Source organism: Giraffa tippelskirchi, chromosome 5 (genome assembly GCF_054371585.1).
Source record: "Giraffa tippelskirchi isolate mGirTip1 chromosome 5, T2T-mGirTip1v1.2.pri, whole genome shotgun sequence".
Classification (NCBI taxonomy): domain Eukaryota; kingdom Metazoa; phylum Chordata; class Mammalia; order Artiodactyla; family Giraffidae; genus Giraffa; species Giraffa tippelskirchi.
Genome location: NC_137279.1, coordinates 72204467 through 72230153, shown reverse-complemented (window position 1 = coordinate 72230153; position 25687 = coordinate 72204467). Strand labels below are relative to the sequence as shown.

Sequence of the window (25687 nt, the reverse complement as noted above, 5' to 3'; positions counted from 1 at the left end):
AATATAGCATTGAATTTGCTATATGTTGCTTTGAACTCTTGACATGTAGCTAGTGTGATAAAGGAATTTATTAATTTTAATTAATTTTACTAAATTTTAAGTTTAAAGAGCCACATGTGGCTAGTGGCTATTACACTGACAGTGCTACACTGATTATGTGCATGTCCTCTTTGAAAACAATATATATTCAGGTCTTCTGTCCCTTTTTTATTCAGCTTGTTTGGGTTTTGATGTTGGATTTTATGGACTGTTTGTAGATTTTGGATATCAACCTTCCTAGTCATATAATTTGGAAATACTTTCTCCCATTCTGTAGGTTATCTTTTCATTTAGCCAATGGTTTCCTTTGTTGTGCAAAAGCTTTTAAGTTTAGGTCCCATTTGTTTATTTGTGCTTTTATTTCATTCCCTTTAGGAAATAGATCCAAAAATATTACTACAATTTATTGTCAAAGAGTATTCTGCCTATGTTTTCCTTTAGGAGTGTTATGGCTGCTGGTCTTCCATTTAGGTCTTAATCCATTTTGAGCTTATTTTTGTGTTTGATGGTGGAGAATGTTCCAATTCCATTATTTTCCCAGCACCACTTATTGAAGAGACTGTCTTTTATCCTTTGTATATTTTTTTTCCCTTTGCTGTTGATTAATTGACCATTTATGTGAGTTTATTTCTTGGATCTCTATTCTGTTCCATTGATCTATGACTCTGTTTTTGTGCCAGTACTGTACTGGTTTGATTACTCTAGCTTTGTAGTATAATCTGAAAACAGAGAGTGTGATTCCTTAGTTCTGTTTTTCTTTCTCAATATAGTCTTGAATATTTGGGGTCATTTGTGTTCCATGCAAATTTTAAAGTTATTTTTTCTAGCTTTGTTAAAAATGCCATTGGTATTTTGATAGGGATTGCACTGAATCTATAGATTGCCTTGGAGATTACAGTCATTTAATAATATTAATTCTTCCAATCTGAGAACACATCTTTTCATCTGTATAATCTTCACTTTCTATCATCAGCATCATGTATTTTTCAGAGCACAAGTCTTTTACCTCCTTAGGTAGGTTTATTCCTAGATATTTTATTCCTTTTGATGTGATGGTAAATGAGATTATTTCCTTAATTTGTCTTTCTGATATTTTGTTATCAATGTATAGAAAAGCAACAGATTTCTGTATATTAATTTTGTATCCTAAAACATTATTAGATTCATTGATGAGCTAGAGTCATTTTCTGGTGGCATCTTTAGGATTTTCTATGTAGAGTATCAGGTTATTTGCAAAGAGTAAGTTTTGCCACTTTATTTCCAATTTGGTTTCTTTTATTTTGTTTTCTCATCTTATTTCTTTGGCTAGAGAGCATGCAGATAGCCAACAGCAGCATGAAAAGATATTCAATAACACTAATCATCAGGGAAATGCAAATCGAAATCACAATGAGATATCACCCACACCTGTCAGAATGGCTATTATTAAAGAGAATATAAATAATAATTGTTGGCGAAGATGTGAAAAAAAATGGAATCCTTGTACATTGTTGGTGGGAGTGTAAATTGGTGCAGCTACTGTCAAAAACAGTATGCAAGTTTCTCAAAAAATGAAAAATAGAACTACCATATGACCTAGCAGTGCCACTCCTGGGTATATATCTGAAAGAAACAAAAACACTAATTGAAGATACACATGCATCCCACTGTTCATAGGAGCATTATTTACAATTGCCAGGATATAGAGCACCCAAGTGTCTATCAACAAATGAAAAGATAAAGAAGATGTGGTGTGTATATATATATATATATATATATATATATATGTATGTATACATACAATGAAAAGATGAATTTTTATCATAAAAAGAATGAAAATTTACCATTTGCAACAACATGGATGGACTTGGAGGGTATTATGCTCAGTAAATTAAATCAAACAAAGACAAATACTTTATGATATCATTATATATGGAATCTAAATAATGCAACAAGCTAGTGAAAATAACAAAATAGAGAATAATATTTATCGAGAATAAGGTATGGTTACCAGTAGGGAGAGGCAGTGAGGGAGGGGCAATATCTGGGTAAGGTTAAGAGGTACAAGTTATTAGGTATAAAATAAGCTACAAGGATATATGTACAACACAGGCAATATAGTCAATATTTCATAGTAACTATAGATGAGCTATAACCTTTAAAAATTGTGACTCACTATATTTTACACTTGTAACTTATATAATGTTGTATATCAACTATACTTAAGTAAAAAAGTAAGTAAGTAAAATGTAGCTAACATTAGTGAATTTTTCTAATACAGTCATCCCTTTGTATCTGAGGGTTCTGCATCCTTGTATTCAACTAAGTTTGGATCAAAATATTTGAAAAAGAAATTCCAGAAATTTTCAGAAAGCAAACTTGAATTTACTGGCTGTCAGCAACTATTAGCATTGTATTTACATTGTACTAAATATTATAAGTAATCTAGAGATGATTCAAAGTATTTGGGAGTGGTTCATAGGTTATATGCAAATTGTTGTTGTTCAGTGACTAAGTTGTGTCTGACTCTTTGTGACTCCATGAACTGCAGCATGTCAGGCTTCCCTGTCCTTCACTATCTCCCAGAGTGTTCTCAAACTCATGTCCATTGGGTCAGTGATGCTACCTAACCAACTCATCCTCAGCCTCCCTTTTCTCCTCCTGCCCTCAATATTCCCAGCATTAGGGTCTTTTGTGATGAGTCAGCTCTTCGCATCAGGTAGCCAAAGTATTGGAGCTTAAGCATCAGTCCTTTCAATGAGTATTCAGGGTTGATTTCCTTTAGGAAATACTGTACCATTTTATATGAAGAACTTGAGCATCTTCATATTTTGTTAAGCATAGAGAGTCCTGGAAACCGAAGGAGAGTTGTAATTTGCTTTGATTTATTCAATTAAATCAAGCTGATTTGCTCAGTTAAATCAGTTATGGGGTGATACTATATGTAAGATTTCATGGTAAGCATGATATTCAGTTCCTTTCTCAATCTTAGCATTTCTTTTAAAAAAAAAAAAAAAAACTTTTCTATTACTTTTTTAATGTCTGAAAGTTATTGATTTCTTCCAATACACACAAAGTCAAAATTCTTTTATCTTTACTGCCATATAAAAAGTAAACTAATATGTTCTCACAAATGGTCCCTGCAGTCATTCCCCTTTTACGATCTATGTTAAAATTATTTTATGTCCATCTTTTTCCCATGGAAACTGTTATTACAAACTCAATTGTGCCACATTTCTGAAGGTTTCTACTCCTTATTTATTTTCTGGGAAATTTACTTTTATGCTTGTCAAAGGCTTTCCTCTTAATGTCTGCTAATTTCTAAGTGTTGACAATTAGTACTAATTGAATTATGTATTGTTGATCTCTTTTATAGAAATAGGGCTTCTCTCATAACTCAGTTGGTAAAGAATCCGCCTGCAGTGCAGGAGACCCAGTTTCGATTTCTGGGTCTGGAAGATCCCCTGGAGAAGGGAATTGCAACCCACTTCGGTATTCTTGCCTGGAAAATCCCATAGACAGAGAAGCCTGGGTGGGTTACAATTCATGGGGTAGCAAGAATCAGACACGACTTAGTGACTAAACCACCACCATAGAAATAGCAAGTTATCTTGTCTTTAATAGTAAGAACTCTCAATGAATGATTTCATATGCTTAATTTTAAACTGTAGATGTGACCATTTCACACACTGATTGACAAATTTTACTTAATATTGTAACACTTTCAGTTCATCTCATGATATTTTGGGTTTTATCATTTCAGGATCACCAAACAATTTTAAGAGCATGGGCTGTAAAAGATTTTGCTCCAAATTGCCCTTTGTATGTCCAGATCTTAAAGCCTGAAAATAAATTCCATATCAAATTTGCTGGTAAGTTTGATCTCAAATGAGATCCTTTAAATTTTCTCAAATTCTTATTGTCATTGTAAGAGTTATGTTTCTGAAGTTAGTGGTACTTTATTATATCCATGTTTCTGTAGAACAGAAGGATTTATTTTTTATCATCTACTTGTTATAAGAGAATTAATTCACTTTAAAATGTGAATCTTTGTGGTAACTCACTTTTTTATATAACTCGATGATTTTGGTAACTGAACTTGCTGAACATCCTAGTAAGCTTAATTAGATTAGCTCTGATAGTTGAGTATGTAATCTAGACACGTTTCAAATGTTTTATATATATATATATGTAGATAGATAATACTTTGCTATAGGTTATTTTATATACATATAAACTTACCATAGAATAGAATAATATAATGTATTCAGGTAATTTAAATAGATTTAATTCAAGGGTAGATATTGAAAACAATTCAAGAAAAAGATACATGTGAATTTTTCATATAAGTGCTGCTTTTAAAATAATTATCCACATGAGATTGTACTTCAAACTATTAGAAAATTGAACAATAAAATGGTATTGTATCTTTTCTTAAGTGCTTCTGGAGGAACTAATTTTGATCCAGAGGTAATTTATATACCTTTTTTTCCCCAAAATAAGAACTTTTTTTTAAAATAAAATTTCACCTTAATGGTCTGAAACTTCAAAAGTCTTTAAAAAGTAAATCATTTAAGTATGTGTTTGCAAAATGTATTTCCTTCAGAAGATGTATTCACACATCTTACAATGCTTATCTATTAGTGTATGATATTTAAATGAAGTTTTATTAACACAAGTCTTCCTTGGTGGCTCAGATGGTAAAGAATCTGCCTGCAATGCAGGAGACCCAGGTTTGATCCCTTGGTCTGGAAGATTCCCCTGGAGAAGGGAATGGCTGTCCACTCCACTATTCTTGCCTTGAGAATTCCATGGATCATGGAGCTTGGCTGGCCACAGTCCATAGGATTGCAAAGAGTCGGACATGACTGAGTGACTAACACTTATAAACACTAAGAAGTTTTAAAGTAGTGATAAAAGTACCATGAAATTATTGCTATTTAATCTGTTCTGAGTCATCTTTCATTTTTTTCTAAAGAAGTATAGGAAATAACTTAAAGCAATGAGTCTCAACTTTGGTGGCATTTTAGAATCTGTTTTAAAGAATATTTTTAAAGGACTAATAACAGATTCTGAGCATGTAAATGATTTTAGATGGTGCCAGGGCTTCTTTAAACCTGTTTCCTAAATCAAAAATTAAAAACAACAGAGGGTGGGCCCACACTGAAGCTGAAGTGTCCTCATCTCCCAGCTGGTTTCCAGGGGTGGGCAGGGTGAATAGGCAAGAGGAGGAGGCCTGAGCAGGGAAGACGAGGAAGTCTGCTGGAGGACAAGAGTGGAGGTGCACCCTGGGACTCTTGCCCGATAGCCCCAGTGGTGGGAGCCAGACAGTTGGCCCGACTGAGAGGGAGGAACACCAGGCAGTGGATGGCAGAGGAGGAGGTGCTCATAGCTGGGAACAGAACAGACATTACGTTTCTTACCTTGTGATCAGAAGTGTGTAAATTAAATGTCAAGAGGAAACCAGGCTGTGGAAGTTTAATCCAGTCAGTGTACCTCCAACCCTAGAGCTGAATTCATCCTTGTCAGAGATCAAACCCTGAGCCTTTGGAGTGGGAGCACTGACTCCAGCACCCTACACTACCAGAGAACTGAGCTAGGGAGTATCAAATTGTGAGAACTCACACAAAGGAAACCACTGAATACAAGACCCAGTATCACCCATCCACCAGTAACACCCTGTGCAGGATGCCTCATCTAAACAACAAACAAAACAAAAATACAAACCCAGTCATCAGCAGAAACCAAAAGGAAGAAAGAATTCAACCTTGAAGCCTGGGAAAAGGAGACCTCAAACACAACACGCTAAAAAAAAAAAAAAAAAGAAGAAGAAAAGAAGAAGAAAAAGAATGAAAAGGCAGAGAAATACTATAAATACTACACAAATGAAGAAACAAACTAGAAACACAGAAGTCCAAATAAATGAAGAGGGAATAGGTAAACTACCTGAAAAAGAATTCAGAATAATGATAGTAAAGATGATCAAAAACCTTGAAAATGGAATGGAGAAAATGCAAGAATCAATTAACAAAGACCTAGAAGAATTAAAGAATAAACATACAGAGACAAACAGCACAATTACTGAAATTAAAAATACTCTAAAAGGAATCAATAGCAGAATATCTGAAGCAGAAGAATGAATCAGTGAGCTGGAATATAGAGTGGTGGAATTGACTTCTGAAGACCAGAATAAAGTAAAAAGAATGAAAAGGACTGTCTCAGATACCTCTGGGACAATATCAAACACACCGACATTTGAATTATAGAGGTCCCAGAAGAAGAAGAGAAAAGAAAGGGTGTGAGAAGATTTTTTAAGAGATTATAGTTGAAAATTTCCCCAACATGGAAAAGGAAATAGTCAATCAAGTACAGGAGGTGCAAAGAGTCCCATACAGAATAAACCCAAGGAGAAATGCCAAGACACATACTAATCAAACTAACAAAGACTAAACACAAAGAATATTAAAAGCAGCAAGAGAGAAGCAACAAGTAACATACAAGTGAAACCCCATACGCTTAACAGCTGATCTTTCAGCAGAAACTCTGCAGGCCAGAAGGGAATGACAGGATATATTTAAAGTACTGAAAGGGAAAAATCTACAACCGAGATTACTGTGCCCAGCAAGGATTTAATTCAAAATTGATGGAGAAATAAGACACTTTTCAGACAAACAAAAGTTAAGAAAATTCAATACCACCAAACCAGGTTTACACAAATGTTAAAAGGACTTTGTAGCCAAGAAATATAAGAGTAGAAAAATATCTACAAAATCAACCCCAAGCAATTAAGAAAATGGCAATAGGAAAAAATATATATCAATAATTATTTTAAATGTAAATGCATTAAATGCTCCAACCAAAAGACACAGCCTGGCTGAATGGATACAAAAGCAAGTCCCATATATATGCTGTCTACAAGAAACCCACTTCAGACCTAAAGACACATACAGACGGAAAGTTAGAGGATGGAAAAATATATTCCTTGCAAGTGGGAAGCAAAAGAAAGCTGGAGTAGCAATCCTCATATCAGAAAAAATAGACCTTAAAATAAAGAAGATGACAAGAGATAAGGAAAAACACTACATTAATGATAAAGGGAAGACATAAAAATTGTAAATATCTATGCACCCAGCACAGGAGCACCCTAATACATAAGACAAATACTAACAGACATAAAAGGAGAAATTGACAGTAACACAATATTAGTAGGAGACTTTAACGCCCCATCCACACCAATGGACAGATAATCAAAACAGAAAATTAATAAATAAGGAAACACAAGTCTTAAAAGATACATTAGATGAGATGGATCTCATTGATATCTTCAGTATCTTCAAACCAAATGCAGAAGAATACACCTTCTTCTCAAATGTACATGGAACATTCTCCAGGATAGACCACATCTTGGGCCACAAATCAAACCTCAGTAAATTTAAGAAAATTGAGATTGTATCAAGCATCTTCTCTGACCGCAACGCTGTGAGACTAGACATCAATTACAAGAAAAAAAAACAAAACTGTAAGAAACACAAACACATGGAGATTAAGCAACACAGTTCTAAATAACCAACAGGTTACTGAAAAAATCAAACAGTAAATGAAAAAAATTCTAGAAACAAATGACAATGAAAATACGACAACTCAAAACCTATGGGATGCAGCAAAAGCAGTTCTAAGAAGGGAGGTTTTAGCAATACAATCCTACCTCGTGAAACAAGAAAAACATTGAATAGACACCTAAAACTACTGGAAAAAAAGAACAAACAAACAAAAAAACCCAAAATTAGTAGGAGGAAAGAAATCATAAATATCTGAGCAGAAATAAATGAAAAAGAAATGAAAGAAACAATGGTAAAGGTTAATGAAACTAAAAGTTTGTTATTTGAGAAGATAAACAAAATTGGCAAATCTTTAGCCAGACTCATCAAGAAGAAAAGAGAGAAGAATCAAATCAACAATATTAGAAATTAAAAAGGAGAGGTTACAACAGGCAATGCAGAAATACAAAGGATTATAAGAGACTGTTATGAACAAGTGTATGGCAATAAAATGGATAACCTGGAAGAAATGGAGAGATTCTTAGTAAAGTTCAATCTTTCAAGACTGAACCAGGAAGAAATAGAAATTATGAGCAACCCAATTACAAGCACTGAAATTGAAGCTTTGATCAAAAATCTCCCAGAAAACAAAAGCCCAGGACCAGATGGCTTCACAGGATAATTCTATCAAACATTTAGAGAAGCACTATTCCCTATCCTTCTAAAACTCTTTCAAAAAATTGCAGAGGAAGGAACACTTCCAAACTCATTCTACAAGACTACCTTTACTCTGATAACAAAACCAGACAAAGACAATGCAAAAAATGAAAACTACAGGCCAATATCACTGATGAACATAGATGGAATAATCCTCAAACATATTTTGGCAAACAGAATTCAGCAACACATCAAAAAGCTCATACACCATGATCAGTTTGGGGTTATTCCAGGGATGCAAGGATTCTTCAATATAGACAAATCAATCAATGTGATATGCCATATTAACAAATTGAAAGATATAAACCATACGATTATCTCAATAGACGCAGAAAAAGCCTTTGACAGAATTCAGCATCCATTTATGATTCAAACTCTCCAAAAAATGGGCATAGAAGGAATCTACCTCAACATAGTAAAGACCGTATATAATAAGCCTACAGCAAACATTATTCTCAATGGTGAAAAACTGAATGAATTCCCCCTAAGATCAGGAACAAGACAAAGATGTCCACTTTCACCACTATTATTCAACATAGTTTTGGAAGTACTAGCTACAGCAATCATAGAAGAAAAAGAAATAAAAGGAATCCAGATTGGAAAAGAAGAATTAACGCTCTCACTGTTTGCAGATAACACGATACTGTACATAGAAACCCCTAAAAATAGTATCAGAAAATTGCTAGAGCTAATCAGTGAATTTAACAAAGCTTCAGGATACAAAGTCAATACACAGAAATCACTTGCATTTCTATATACTAAGAATGAAAAATCAGAAGGAGAAATTAAGGAATCAATCCCATTCACCATTGCAAGAAGAAGAATTAAATATCTAGGAGTAAACTTACCTAAGGAGACAAAAGAACTGTACACAGAAAATTATGACACTAATGAAAGAAATCAAAGATGACATAAACAGATGGAGAGATATTCCATGCTGCTGGGTAGGAAGAATCAATATTGTGAAAATGACTATACTACCAAATGCAATCTACAGATTCAATGTGACCCCTATCAAATTACCAATGGCATTTTTCACAGAACTAGAACAAAAAATTTCACATTCATATGGAAATACAAAAGACCCCAAATAGCCAAAGCAGTCTTGAGAAAGAAGAATGGAGCTGGAGGAATCAAGCTTCCTGATTTCAGATTATACTATGAAGCTACAGTCATCAAGACAGTATAGTACTGGCAAAAGAACAGAACTGTATACCAATGGAACAAGATAGAAAGCCCAGAAACAAACCCATGCACCTACAGTCCCATATTTTTGACAAAGGAGGCAAGAATATGCAATGGGGCAAAGACAGCCTCTTCAATAAATGGTGCTGGGAAAACTGGACAGCTCCATGTAAAAGAGTGAAGTTAGAACACTTCCTAACACCATATACAAAGATAAACTCAAAATGGATTCAAGACCTAAATATAAGACCAGAAACTATAAAACTCTTAGAAGAAAACATAGGCAGAACACTCGATGACATAAATCAAAGCAAGATCCTCTATGACCCACTTCCTAGAATAATGGAAATAAAAACAAAAGTAAACAAGTGGGACCTGGTTAAACTTAAAAGCTTTTGCACAGCAAAGGAAACTATAAGCAAGGTTAAAAGACAGCCCTCAGAATGGCAGAAAATAATAGCAAATGAAACAACAGAGGATTGATTTCTAAAATATACAAGCACTTCATACAACTGAATACCGGGAAAACAAACAACCCAGGCAAAAAGTGGGAAAAAGACCTAAACAGACATTTCTCCAAAGAAGACATGCAGATGGCTAACAAACATGTGAAAAGATGCTCAGCATCGTTCATCATTAGAGAAATACAAGTCAAACCTGCAATGAGATATCACCTCACAGTAGTCAGAATGGCTATCATCAAAAATTCTACAAACAATAAATGCTGGAGAGGGTGTGAAGAAAATGGAACACTCTTCTCTGTTGATGGGAATGTAAATTGATACAGCCACTATGGAAGACAGTATAGAGATTCCTTACAAACTAGGAATAAAACCACCATATGACACAGCAATCCCACTCCGAGGCATATACCCTGAGGAAACCAAAATTGAAAAAGATACATGTATCACATTATTCAGTGTAGGATTACTTACAATAGCTAGAACATGGAAGCAACCTAGATGTCCATAAACAGATGAATGGTTAAAGAAGTAGTGGTACATATACACAATGGAATATTACTCAGCCATAAAAAGGAGCGCATTTGAGTCAGTTCTAATGAGGTGGATGAACCTAGAGCCTATTATACAGAGTGAAGTCAGTCAGAAATAAAAAGATAAATATCGTATTCTAACGTACATATATATGGAATCTAGAAAAATGGTACTGAAGAATTTATTTACAGGGCAGCAAAAAAGAAAAACACAAAAAAAACTGCTCCAGATCCTGGGCCTAAAATTGGCCCTCATCACCGATGGTTCCACACCTATCAACCTCTTCAACACAGCCTTTGGTTTGCCGGGGCTTGGGACTGAGGCACAGCCTCCAGCCAAGAAGGCTACCAGGGGACCCAGCATCCAAGAGGGCTTGCTTCCCATCTGCACTGCTGCCCCTCTAACCCTTGGAAACAGCCAGTTTGTGCCTTAGCTCTATATTATACTGACAAATAAAACTGACACTTTTGGGAAAAGAAAAAAAAATAGTACCTCCTTTGTAGACTTTTTAATAAAGTGGAAAAATACATTTGAAGTATTACAGCTAGCGCCAGTAACATTTGTTATTAACATTCAGATCTAAAAAGCCTTTGTAACTAAGCTGCCTTATTTATATTATTATTTAGAAAAAGGAGTATTTTTGCAGAGTCTTCATACCTAATAATGACTTCATATGACAAAATTTTAGGAAGGTAGCCGTGGACACAGAACTAATGAAGGTTCTTAAAATATGAATTTAAATTTGAGTGCCACCATGTACACTTTAGCTCAGCAGATTAGTAGTTTGGCCGCTATATTTTTCTTCTGTTAAGTGGCCGTAATAATATTATGTCTTTTCATTGGTTAAAATTAGCAGTAATGATGAAATAATTGGTATCTGAGACATATTAGGTGTTCAATAAATGGATATTGAATGTGGATCTTAAAATAATATGTAGATTGAGAAGACAAGTTGTGGTTTTGAATATGCTATAACTGAAATTCAGAGCAGGTTTTAGTTTTTCTCTTTTGCAAGCCATTGATATGCTCACAAACAGACCAAACTCACTATCAAAATAGCCTATTTTTACAAACAAAAAATTACAAAGACTATTTGAATTTATTCTATTTCACATTATTATTTTGCTGTTATTTAGATAAATCCATTGAAATGAATGGACTGTTTTAAAATTCTATCCCAAAAGTGTATCTCAGTATTTCTCATTTATGGCATCTACTGAAATTCTTTTTAATAATATCTTCATTCTTTTATGTAGTGAGCTTACACTATCTTGGAGGCACCCTTTTTATATTACGAAAAGATAAAAGCACCTTGATTTCATTAAAATGCCATAAAAAGCAGTTTGATGTGATATATGAGACTCTCAAGCCAAAAATAATATGTTTTATATCTCAGCATGAGGTTAAAACAACTATGGACTTAACCTTTCAAAAGGCAGTGCATCAAACTGTCATTGAGTTGGTGTTGTAAGTTGTTAACATAATGGCCTCCAGTGAGCCATGGTCCCTGTGTCTGTGGCCCATTGTGATTCCACATTGCAGCTTCTTCCACAAGGAGGCACAGTATACTTCCCCATCCTTTGAATATGGGCTGTCTGGTCACCTGCTTTGACCAATATACTGTGACAAAAGCTGTTAATACATTGTGTGACTTTAGAAACAGCCTTGAAAGGCCATCCAGCCTCTGCTTGCCTTTAGTTGGAACATGGCCCAGAGACTACATGTGAAGAATCTGATTTATTCTTTCTAAGGATGAAAAATCCCATCGAAAGAGAGACTTACTCATCCCAGGCACCCCACCTCACTGGATCCCAACTCACCCATCAACCACTGATTCTCTTTCAAGTTGTTATTTTGCTGTTATTTCAATAAATCCATTGAAATGAATGGATTGTTTTAAAATTCTATCCCAATACTTTATCTCAATATTTCTCATTTTTGGCATCTGTTGATGTTCACAAGTCACCTATCAGCCAATCCACAGATATCATGCTGAATTTTGAGAAATGAAATGTTTAAGTCAACAAGTTTTGGAGTCATTTGTTATATACCAATGGATAATGAATACTGTTTGTAATAAAATAATAATCATTTTAATCTTAAAACATATTTACTTGTTATTCATTATATTTTGCCCTTGTAATATTAAATGGCATGATTCTAGTTATCACAAGATATAAAGCATATTTTTATTTCCACTTAATTACCTTCTTCAATTCCCTTAAATTGTGGAACTCATACCCTGACAATGATTGATGTATTTTTCAAAGTAAACCCATGTTTTTAAAATGTGAAAGACAGAATCTTCAAATTCAACTTACATGTATTGGAACTATTAGAAAGCAAAAACAGTTTAGCAACTTAGCAGCTAGTACTTTACGCAGATACATCAATTGTGTAATTTATGGATCACTTTCTCCTGAACAAAATGACTATAGGTATTTATTAAAGTAAATTATGGAACTGCTACACTATATTTAAATGAATTCTTATATGAATTATTGTAGCATTAATTATAAATGCAATTAGCATCTACACTTTGAACACATTCACAGAAGGAAATTCCATATGGACATGATTTCAGCAATAGAAAAGATATGCTCATATCAACAAGAGATGAAGTTAAATAGTGAGCCTAGAGTTAGAAAGAACAAAATCCTACCCAGAATAAAAGTTACAATAAAAGATTTCTGAATATAAGCTCAAGTACAAATTGTAATGAGAGTCAAGTAGAATAAAAATATTCTTCACGAATAATTTGTTTAATCACCATAAATTTCCAAGAAGAAAATAAACTCAAACTGGTTTATAGAGAAAATCAGCAGTCTGTCCCTTTTTATAATAAATTTGTCAAAGTGAAAAGATAAATATGGCAAATTCTGGAATGAGACTGACTTCAGTCAAATTTTTGTTCTACTGTATAAGGACTGTATGATGTCAGATTTCTCAACCTACCAAGCTAAAGTTTTTCAAAATGAACAGTGAGGTTAATAAGAGAAACTAAATCTTAGGGTTGTTATGATTTAAAAAAAAATACTCAAAAAATCAGCCACTAGTAATTAGTATTTATCAAATTGATGATTATCATAAATCTTGAGGAGCAAGGTCCCATTCTCTTAACAAGTCTGTACTATCATTGTCTCCAGGAAAAGTAACTAAGGGTTTTCCATGAAGCTTTAGAAAGAGTTTATGCAGTTCAGTTCAGTTTAGTTCAGTCACTTCGTTGTGTCCAACTCTTTGCGACCTCATGGATGGCAGCATGCCATGCCTCCCTGTCCATCACCAACTCCTGGAGTTTACTCAGACTCCTGTCCATTGAGTCGGCTATGCCATCCAAACATCTCATTCTCTGTCATGCCCTTCGCCTCTCACCTTCAATCCTTCCCAGTGTCAGGGTCTTTTCAAATGAGTCAGTTCTTTGCATCAGGTGGTCAAAATATTCACCATCAGCCATTCAAATGAATATTCAGGACTGATTTTCTTTAGGATGGACTGGTTGGATCTCCTTGCAGTCCAAGAGACTCTCAAGTGTCTTCTCCAACACCACAGTTCAAAAGCATCAGTTCTTCAGCACTCAGCTTTCTTTATAGCCCAACTCTCACATCCATACATGACTACTGGAAAAACCATAGCCTTGACTAGATGGACCTTGTTGGCAAAGTAATGTCTCTGCTTTTTAATGTGTTGTCTAGGTTGGTCATAACTTTTCTTCCAAAAAACAAGCGTCTTTTAATTTCATGGTTGCAGTCACCATCTGCAGTGATATTGGAGCCCCAAATAATAAAGTCTCTCACAGTTTCCCTTGCTTCCCCATCTATTTGTCATGAAGTGATGGGACTGGATGCCATGATCTTAGTTTTCTGAATGTTGAGCTTTAAGCCAACTTTTTCACTCTCCTCTTTCAATTTTCATTAAGAGGCTCTTTAGTTATTCTTTGCTTTCTGCCATCAGAGTGGTGTCATCTGCATTTCTGAAGTTATTGATATTTCTCCTGGTAATCTTGATTCCAGCATGTGCTTCATCCAGTCCAGTGTTTTTCATGATGTACTCTGCATAGAAGTTAAATAAGCAGGGTGACAATATACAGCCTTGAAGTACTCCTTTCACGATTTGGAACCAGTCTGTTGTTCCATGACCAGTTCTAACTGTTGCTTCCTGACGTGCATACAGATTCCTCAGGAGGCAGGTCAGGTGGTCTGGTATTCCCATCTCTTTAAGAATTGTCCACAGTTTGTTGTGATCCACACAGTCAAAGGCTTTGGCATAGTCAATAAAGCAGAAGTAGATATTTTTCTGGAGCTCTCTTGCTTTTTCAAAGATCCAACAAATGTTGGCAATTTAATCTCTGGTTCCTCTGCCTTTTCTAAATCCAGCTTGAACATCTGGAAGTTTACAATTTAGGTACTGGCTTGGGGAATTAGTTTGAGCATTGGGGAACTAACTTGAGCATTAGTTTGCTAGCGTGTGAGATGTGTGCAAGTGTGAGGTAGTTTGAGCATTCTTTGGCACTGCCTTTCTTTGGGATTGGAATGAAAACTAACCTTTTCCAGTCACATTATTTTCAGTTTTCACATATTTTCCAGAAAATAGACAAAGAAAAATATGTCCTTAACTCATTTTACAGTATTATACACACACTTGAACCATAATTTGTTAAGCATATTATGGGAATGATAATTAGAGGAAAATTTGATTGTTTAACATAGTTGAAAAATTATAGAAAATATATTAGCAAGTCAAAGTAATATATTAAAAAATAATATATTGTCACCAAATTGAAATTATTCTAGAAATAGATCATCATTTTAAAGGAGAAATAATATTATTGCTTTAGTGGATACAACAGAAAGGGCACTGGCGACCCACTTCAGTACTCTTGCCTGGAGAATCCCATGGATGGAGGAACCTGGTAGGCTGCAGTCCATGGGGTCACTGAGAGTCGGACAGGACTGAATGACTTCGCTTTCACCTTTGACTTTCATGCATTGAAGAAGGAAATGGCAACCCACTCCAGTGTACTTGCCTAGAGAGTCCCGGGGACGGGGGAGCCTGGTGGGCTGCCGTCTTTGGGGTCACACAGAGTCGGACAGGACTGATGCGAGTTAGCTAGTGGATACAAAAAAAAAAGCATTTGAGAGAATTCAACATCCAATCAAGATTTTTTAAAAAGGAAATTAAAAAAATTCTAGGAAGCTATAAGTAAGGAACTTCTTAACGTAAGGCAACTTATCTACAAGATAACCTAGAGGAAAACAAATATTTAATGATCATATATTGAGAATCCTTCTTTAAAATTAGGTACAAACAAGGGTGCATACCAAAACCACATGTACTCAGTGTTGTCCTAGAAATCCTGATGAGTGCAGTAAGGCTACAAAAATAAATAGAAGGAATAAGCATTGGAAACAGAGAAATGAAATTGCCATTATCTACATAAGATTCTCTACAAGAAAATTCAAAGCAATTTTTTTTTCCTAGAATTCCTTTTCATTAGGGATCTCATCTACTCATGATTTCCAAAATTGAACTGGTAGTTCCCCTTTAAATATCCTCTATGAACTCCTGTCTTTTTCCACTAACTGAATAGTCAGTATCTCCTGTTAGGTTTCTCATAACTATCTCAAAATTAAGATATCTAGAGTCTGTTTCTCCACATTCTTCCCAGCAGCATATGCTTAGAACTCAAGCCACAAACCTATGCAAAATCCATTCTTCTATTCTTTGTATCCAATCCATCAGGTGCTGGAGGGTTACGCTTCCTGAATATCCCAGACTTATCCACTGACTCAACCCTTGTACATTTCTGTTATCATGTTTTACTTAAGCTCTTTTAAAACTCTCCTTTTCCGTTTCTTCCTGAGTATTTACAAATTGTATCTCTAAGCTTATTGCTGCTCTCATATTCCCATCACATTTGCTATAACGATTGTCATTTGTGTATTGTAGTAGACAGCAGCATCTTCATACTTCTGATGTCAGCCTAAAGTCAATTGTTTCCTCCTTTCAGTATATTGACGACAGCATTCTATTACAACATCATTATTTTTAAAACGACCATAGTGGATTATTTTTTGTCAACCTCTGTAGATGGAAAATTGAGTGGTAATACAGCTTTGGTTATGTTAAATCTTTTTTCCTGTGAGAAATAATTTTATCAATGCACTTCTTTTTTAGAAGTGGCAATTGGTACTGAAACATAGGAAGAGGTAATGGCGGTGTTCCCTAGCTATGACTAATAGAAATAAGTGGTTTCAGAACATCTTGTCTTCTCTGTGAGCCTCTTGTGGGACTAGCAATTCCAGTAAAGCCTCTCCAAGGTCAACTATCTGATCTGAAATTACCTGGAAAAAAGATTATGCATCCACATTGTTAAGCCCTTCATAAATTGCATCTCCCTAGTGACAAAACTGTGATGAAAAAGGCAAAATGTTATAGTAATTCAGGTTTCAGATGTGTTTCTGTAGCCCATGTTTTAACCAGAATATATATATATATTTTTTCTTTTCTTTCTTTTTCTTCACTGTACATTCCAAAACTCATTAAAAAAAAATCACAAAACAAAGCAAACAGACAAGAAAAACAATGTATTTTACTAGGAAAAGAACTATTTAACTAAAAAGCTTTGAATGAACTTAAAGAATGAACTGTACTCCTCAGTTTTTCAATTGAATCTAAACTCATTGCTGCTTGTCTCTGGTCAGATGAAACTCCTCAGAAAATCAGTGTGAGATGAACCCCTATTACATGCATAAACTAAATGCTAGATTTATGTACCCACTCAAGACTCCCTCCTGCAAATAAACTGCAACATCATCTGTGATCATTCAATTCCTTTTTTGTTATCAACTAATTGCTTTCAACTACTGGGTTCTCTGGAAATTTCCCACTTCATTTTAACAAATATAAGAAGACATAAAAATCAAATTGATAAATTTTACCCACAAGTAGGAGTCAAGAATGTAAACATAAGTTGGTACATAAATTTGTAGGAGAGAGGAACATAAAACTCAATTTGTAAATGATTAGTGGATTTTCTATGAATTTTATTTCCCACACTTTGATGCTGATATTCTCTGAGTAGCAGATTTGGATTTAAGTTCATTAGTGAAAGAAAGAATCAGAGCGTAGTAGTAAAGAGTTGAGTGAATAAAATACTTTCTCCTCTGCCTCTGAAGCATGCCTAGAAGAATGATTCATGATACTGGGGCTGTAGGAGTTAGCTCTGGGGTATTGAAAAAAAAAAGATTTTAATTGCAAAAAAAGTTAAAATAGGCAAAAAGAAAATTGTTTTTAACAATGTCATTGATGATACTTTATAAACATACTTTTCTTATAGTAGATAGTCATGAATAGCTACCACTATAAAAAACAATATGTTTAAAATCACACACACACACACACACACACATATCTTGTGGAAATGATTTTACTAAAAGTTTAGCTACCATCAATTTTTTACCAAAGCACCATATACTCCAGTGTCTCAATTTCTTCTTCCCAAAAGGAAAATGGAAAAAATATTCCAAGCAATATAAATATTGGAAATTATCTTCGCTGTTTCTAAATAACATATGTATGTGCAAGGCTTGGCTTTTACCAAATGGTGAGGTGTGAGATTTTCATGCTGAATAATTTCTTCATTTCCCATACACACCCACATAAACACCATGTTAAACTTTATTCTTACAGCCTACTTAAGAACATAATGCTTTGAATTCTTAAGTCTCAAAAGATGAATTACAAAAACTTTGAAAATTCTCCATTTTTAGATGGAAATAATTTTCTGATTTTTTATCTTATTGTGAAGATTGTCAGAAACCACTTAATGTAAGTCCATGTTCAAACTCAGCACAGTTTGGAGTCTATTTTTTGTTTGTTTGTTTTTCCTCACTATTTTTTACTTTGCAAAAATCAAACAGATATAGTTTAAAAATTATACAATGAAAGTTTGTGTTCCCCCCATTTATATTCAGTGGTGAACATTTTCCCACATTTGCTTGATCTTCTCTCTGTGTACACACACACACACACACACACAATAATACTCACACAATCTTTTACATAAGCATGTTTTTCTGAGAATGACATTCCTGTTACATACACAGGATAACATTTTCACTACTAAGAGGTGAAATCAATATTTTATTTTTTATTGTATTTGCTTTTCAATTTTCTTATAGGAGTAATTTTAGATTAACAGAAGCATAGTATGATCCCAATCATGTTCTAATTTATTAAAGTTTTTATGGTTTGGTATAGTGTCCCCACTGCTGGAATAGTTACTTCTTTACAGAAAAATCTCATAAAGCGCAATTTCAACCCCAACAGAATGATATCCTAATACTAGTATTGCCAACAAGTGGAGAGAGCAAATATTATAATGGGATGTTTATTTAATCTAACATTCTCTCAGATCGTACTGCATGAGAACATACTGTGCACACACTCATGGGTGTGTGCTGTGTGTGGGATTGTTAATTAAACTTTACTAAGCAATTAGAATGTTGTTGGAGAAGCAGTAAGAGGCTAATGAAAGTCTTAAGGTGTAAATTTTTAACTAGATAACAAAGTACTAATAACTCCTTGAGAAATGCAGAATGCAAAAAAAAAAAGTGAAAGTGTTAGTCGCTTGTGTCTGACTCTGTGCAACCCCATGGACTGTAGCCTACCAGGCTCTTGCATCCACGGGATTCTCCAGGCAAGAATACTGGAGTGGGTTGCCATCCCCTTCTCCAGGGGATCTTACCCACCCAGAGAGGGAACCCAGGTCTCCTGTCTCCTGCATTGGCAGGCAGATTCTTTACCAACTGTGCCACTTGGGAAGCCCCAGTTAATGAATATATTCATAGTTGCTTAGATATTCATTTATCTTGCATGATTTAAAAACTTAAAAAATCCGTTAAGCATGTAGAAAAGTAATACTGTAACTCTGTAGAGTAAAACTAAGCAAAAATGCATGAAATAGTGAAAAAAAATACCTAAAACCCAGTTATTTCCTCCCATGTTTCTCTACTGTGAGCCTCCTTTACTTATCACGCTGAACATTTCACTTCTGACACTTCTGGTCCATAAATGTGTGTCTGTGTGTGTGTGTGTGTTTTACCTCCATACAAAGCAATTCTCTGCAACACCAGTTGGGTGTCCTAAATTCAGCTCAATTCAAGTGATGGCGCTAGTGGTAAAGAACCTGCCTGCCAATGCAGAAAACATAAGACACGTGGGTTCTATCCCTGGGTTTGGAAGATCCCCAGAGGAGGGCTTGGCAACCCATTTCAGTATTCTTGCCTGAAGAATCTCCATGGGCAGAGATGTCTGGCAGGCTACAGTCTATGAGGTTACAAAGAGATGGACACGGCTGAAGCAACTTAACACCCACTCACGTCTATTCAATGATAGTGTCAGATTCCACAGGGTAATGGCTCAGACCCACAAGACCACCCCCTCCTTCAGACGATGAGGTAAATAGAGCAAGGTCTGGGAGGGTCCTGAGCATAGGACCTTCTGTCCCTGTGGATTTGGGGTGCATCACTTTCCCAGTGTATGTGTGTTCACCAACCAAGAAGCCCTCCAAACTCCTGACTACTGGTATTTTATGGAAGTTTCCTCACAAAAGCATGCCCATTTATTAACTCCACTTCCAGCCCTTGTATCCTCTCTGGAAGATGGGGTTGGAATTGAAAATTTCAAACTTCTAAGCACAATTTGGTCTTTTTGGTGACTGGTCCCATCCCAGAGTCATCCAGGAGCCCACCCAGAGTCACCTCATCAGAACAAAAGCTGCTTCTAGTTCTCAAAAGCATCTTAGGAATTTATAAGAGTTCTAGGATCTCCATGTCAGGAACTGGGTTGGAGAAAAATATAATAACAAGGGATGTTCCTAGAGCTCTTATCAACCAGAAAATTACAAGGGTTTCAGGATAACTTCACAAATGCTTTCAAATAAGTAAGTGATGTTCCGTCATGATATGGCAAGGATGAATTCTGCAGGAGAAGAAGTGACCCAGGAGAAAAGCACCAGAAATCTAGACCTAGACCCCTGTAATTTTTTATGCAGCATTCATTTTTTGTAGCAGTGTCATTAAAACGTGTGTCCATAGAATGCTACTCTGGAGATAATATGGAGAAATGCTTGCTATGTATTGTATAAAGTAGTAAAAGAACGTAGTATTGTATAAAGCAGTAAAAGAACGCACATGCAGAAATCCAAAAAGGGTGGCTGCATCAGCTAACATCTGTTTACACAATTACATGAAGGTTTCAGGAGGAAATAATATGATCTGCACACAACATATTTTTCTTTTTTTTAAACATAATTATTTTGCTCTACAATATTGTGCTTGTTTCTGCAAAACATCAACGTGAACCCACCACAGACACACTTATATCCCCTCCCACTTGAGCCTCTTCCCACCTCCATCCCCATCCGACCCCTCTAGGTTGTTACAGAACCCTGGTTTGAGTTCCCTGAATCACACAACAAATTCCCATTGGCTAAGTATGTTACATATCCTAATATAGGCGTTTCCATGTTACTCTCTCCATACACCTTACTTCTCTTTCTGCCCACCATGTTCGTCAGTCTTGAACACAACATTTAACTAAAAGTTCATTCTTTGCAATTTTATTTATTATAAAAATAGATGTAAAAAGAAATAAAATGTCTAACCATATGAGAATTGATACACAAAATGTATGAGATGTGGTCCGTATATGAATTTGTTTTTGTTGTTTAGTCACTAAGCCGTGTCTGATTCTTTTGTGACCCTGTGGACTGTAGCCCACCAGGCTCCTCTGTCCATGGGATTTCCCAGGCAAGAACACTGGAGAGGGTTGCCATTTCCTTCTCCAGGGGATCTTCCCGACCCAGGGATCGAACCCGGGTCTCTTGCATTACAGGTGGGCTCTTTACCACTGATCCACCAGGGAAGCCTATGTATATAAATTATCCAACTATAAATCATTATTAGAAATTTTATTGATATTAAAATGAAGAACATTATGGGTGAAATAAGATATGAAATTCCTTAAAATAAGGCAACAATTTTATTAATACTACTTACGTGCATTTAATTATATTTCATTTTATATGAAAACATAATTCTAGCTAGAAAGCAAGTTTGTTGAAGATGGTTGTTTTTATTTGTGGAGTTTACATTTCACATTTTTTCCCACAAGGTCCAAATTACCAAGTGTAATTAATGCCATAAAAATTTCCAAATAGTTACATCTAAGGAGGAAACATGTTCACTTAATTAGAACAAGGGGTTATGTCTTTATAGACTATAATCATTTGTTTACATGACCAGAAATACCACTATTATGTTGGTAAAATTTAATATATATATGAATTTATGTCTTTGCAATTAGCGTATTGTTATATAACCTATAACCAATTCTCATTTAATATGTTCATATATCTTTCTTTCTTTTGTGCCCAGTTCTCGTTTTTTTTTCAGTTCTTATTCAAGCTATTCTATATAGTAAATAGAAGGGATTAAATGTGATAAATTAGCCAGACACCTCTTTGAGAATGTTACATTCACCTTCTAATAAAGAATAAAAAATAAGTCATTTTGAAAAGGGGTAGCTGTTTTTTGGGGCCACTCCACACAGAATGTGGGATCCTAGTTTCCCCAATCAAGGATCGAACCTGGGCCCCGTACATCAGGAGCATAGAGTTTTAACACACTGGACCACCAGGGACATTTCAAGGAGTAGCTATTTTTAAAACTGCCAAAGTGATTGTAATTAGCTGAGATAAATTATTGCCAAAAATTTGGGAAGTTTGAAAATAAGAAAAAGAAATTTGTAAATTGTAAATTAGTACTTTTGACAAAATCAGTTTCATTTTGGATTGTTTATTCATTATTCTTTGGTTTTCAACTTACTAAGGTTCAGTTTTGTCTGGGACTAAAAGAAAGAAAATAAAAGCACAATTATTATATAAGAGATTTTTGTGAACTTGGGTGGGACTAGCTTTAAGATGGTTATCTAGTTTAATTTCTAAGTTAAATGATATGTGTACCTTTATGGTTTTTAAAACACAAGCCAATTTGCTCCCCAGAGGTGAATAACTTACCATTGCAGGCATGGGCAATATTCCTTTTATTAACTTTTGCCACCTGGTTGAATGAAAAATAATTTAAGAACTGCCTTACTATTATTATTGTGACATGCATGTGTGCTAAGTCACTTCAGTCATGTCCAACTCTGTGCGATCCTTGACTTTAGCCTGCCAAGCTCGTCTGTCCATGGGATTCTCTAGGCAAAAATACTGGAGTGGATTGCCGTGCCCTCCTCTAGGGGATCTTCCCGACTCATGGATTGAACCTGTTTCTCTTACATCTCCTGCATTGGCAGGCAAGTTCTTTACCACTAGCACTACTGGGAAAGCCCATAATTGTGGCAGCTGTCGTTTATTTAATGCTTACTATGTTCAGTGACCACAGTTCTGAATAACTTTTTATAGATTAACTCAGTAACTTTCTTTTTTAATTAATTTTTTTATCAGAGTATAGTTGATTTACAATGTTGTGTTCATTTCTGCTATACAGCAAAGTAAATCAGTTATACATATATCCCCTCTTTTTTAAACTTTATTTCCCTATAGTCCATTACTGAGTATTGTAAATCAATGAATTCATCATAATCTTGTAAAGATAATTGTGCTTAGTCATTCAGTTGTTTCTGACTCTTGTGACCTCATGGACTGTAGCCCACCAAGCACCTCTGTCCATGGGATTTTTCAGGTAAGAATATTGTATTGCCATTTCCTCCTCCAGGGGGTCTTCCTGACCCAGGGACAAAACCTTTGTGTTCTGTGTCTCCTGCATTGCAGGCAGAATATTTACCCACTGAGACATCAAGGAAGCCCCGTTAAGATAGTAGATTAGCCCCATTAGATAGTAGAATAGATAGTAGATTATCTATTACACAGCAATAGATAGTAGATCTATTGCTGTGTAATGACCTCAAACCTTTGTGGTATAACCAATGAGCACTCATTATCTCATAATTTCTGTGGATCAGGAAATTGGGAGAAGTAATAATTCAGATACCTGTGAGGTTACAGTAAAGATGTCCGTTGGGCCTGTGCTGTCTGAAGGCTTGACCTGGACTGGAAATTCTGTATCCAAGGTGGCCTCTCATCACTCACGTGGTTGGCAGGCTAGTGCTGGTTGTGGCAGGAGGCTCAGGTCCTTACCTCCGGGACTTTTCTTTAGGGTTGCTTGAGGTCCTTGTGATGTGGTCGCCTGCTTCCCCCAGACCAGCTGATCCAGAAGAGGGCAAAGGCAGAAACCACAGTGTCTTTTATGACTGCCTTGGCAGCTATTCTCTGTCATTTCCACAGTATCTCATTGGTCACATAGATCGGCCATATTCTGCGTAGCAGGGAATGGATGACACAGGATCCAAATACCAGGATATGAGAATCATAGAAGCTGTTGGTCAAGTTAGCTAGTCTGGGTACATTCTATTATTATTCCCAATTCATGGATGAGAAAATTGAGAAACAGAGATATTAAGTGAAATGCTGATGGTGCCATGCTAAGTGGTAGAGCTCGATCTTGAATATGCATTCTCTCTCCAGACCATGTGCTGTTAAGCGATATGTGGTGTTGCCATAATAGTTCATTTTACTTTTAAAATTTTGATTACCAACAGTTGCACATTTTCATGTATCTCTTGTCCATTTAATTTGTGTGTGTATTCATATGTAAAGCATACCCCATTTACCCTTATTTTCTACAGAGGTGGCTGTTTTTCTGTTAGTGAATTATAGAGATTTTCCTTATTTTAAAATACAAATATTTTGACTTTTTAAAAGTTGCTTTTTTTTTTTCCATTTGCCAGTTGTCTTTGGGTTGTGCTTATGGTGTTTCTAACTAACAGAATTTTTGTCTCTTTTTTGCACATTCATCACTGTCTTCTTTATGATTTTTGCCTCTAGATTATCCAAGGATCCATCTTTTAATAGTTCAAATCAGTTTATTTTTCTAATAGTTACTTTTTAAGGCAGAATTTTTAGCAACCCCTAGAATTATCCCCTAAGGTCAAAAAGAGTGTGTGGATCATGAAGGACTGAAATGCCAAACTTAGTTTTTGGAATCTGTTGATATGAACTTCATATTGAAGAATTGTGAGGACTGGTTGGTGGAAGAATATCTCATCGTAGGCAAAGACTCAGCAAGACAAGGCACTTGGCTCAATTATTCCCTTAAGTCAACCTCACTTTGTATCAAGTGACTCCTTTTGAATTGCATATGCCTCCTGGTAAAATTGAAATTTCAATGGCCTTTTGTATGTCTCTTTATTAAGATTGTTAGATAAATATCTAGCTGATAGTAGTGGTTATCTACCTATCTATTATCTATCATCTATCTCTTCCACCATCTATCTCTGCAGAGACATTTTGGAGGGAAAAGAAAAGATTTGGTTATTATGGAACACTGCCAAAGATTAGGCAGTGGCAATAATTGTGTCCTAAAAACCCAGTAGAAGAGATGAGGTGAGATATTTGCAACTTTGTCCAGAGTAATGACACAGACAAAAAGAACTGTCACAGATTGTCCATGACAACTATAAATATGGCTATGAGTTGTCATGGGAGGATCAAGCAAATTGTAGCATCTTCCTTCTTTGGTAAGGAAAGGGTGTGGACTCATATAAGTGCATATTTCTACTCTTCTATTTTTATGAAAGAAAAAACTTTAACTTATAATGGGACTCTGTAGTTTGCTGCATGCTATTCTGTGTTATTTTACTCTAAAGTTTACATTTTTGTAAGACAGATACACTTACTACTTATTTGTCTAATATAATGCTAGGCATAGTTGCTCTAAGCTTTACATGATTAAAGATGTGGAATTCAATCTTACATCTTCTGACTCTGGTTGCAATGATTCTTTCAGTCAAGTACAGGACAACCTTTGCCACATTTTCCTACTTCATAATTTATTTCTAAGAGTTCTGGGATTATATTTTAATCCTCATAGAATGTGTGGTTCAGAAGGTCTCTTTTCCAGTTTAAATGACAATGGTTTCCAGAGATTTAGAGTGAAAAAGACATGCAGTACAATGTACATCTGTATCCTGCATCCTCCCAAATGATTCCAAGCCTGTTTAACTGTTCAGACCTCACAGTCTTCTGTCTGTTTTATTAATTCAGCCATCCAGTGCTATCTAAAGCCTCCATCTTCCACTTCAGGGATGCAATACTTTTCAATTAGCTTT

At 35.3% G+C, this 25687-nt stretch overlaps 1 protein-coding gene and 1 long non-coding RNA gene across 4 annotated transcripts in view; one reads left to right on the top strand and one right to left on the bottom strand.

Moving 5' to 3' along the window:
* LOC145507225 (potassium channel subfamily T member 2) overlaps positions 1–25687 on the top strand; it is a 406914-nt gene that overhangs the window by 237807 nt on the left and 143420 nt on the right. For all 3 annotated transcript variants that reach the window (XM_081493298.1, XM_081493297.1, XM_081493299.1), the window contains exon 13: positions 3782–3890. In XM_081493298.1, the coding sequence (XP_081349424.1) occupies positions 3782–3890 (109 nt within the window). The remainder of the gene's footprint in view (positions 1–3781; positions 3891–25687) is intronic.
* The window catches only part of LOC145507226 (uncharacterized), a 51948-nt gene that overhangs the window by 22983 nt on the left and 3278 nt on the right, over positions 1–25687 (bottom strand). The window contains exon 2 of the long non-coding RNA XR_014054708.1: positions 15477–15559. This is a non-coding gene — a long non-coding RNA (uncharacterized LOC145507226). The remainder of the gene's footprint in view (positions 1–15476; positions 15560–25687) is intronic.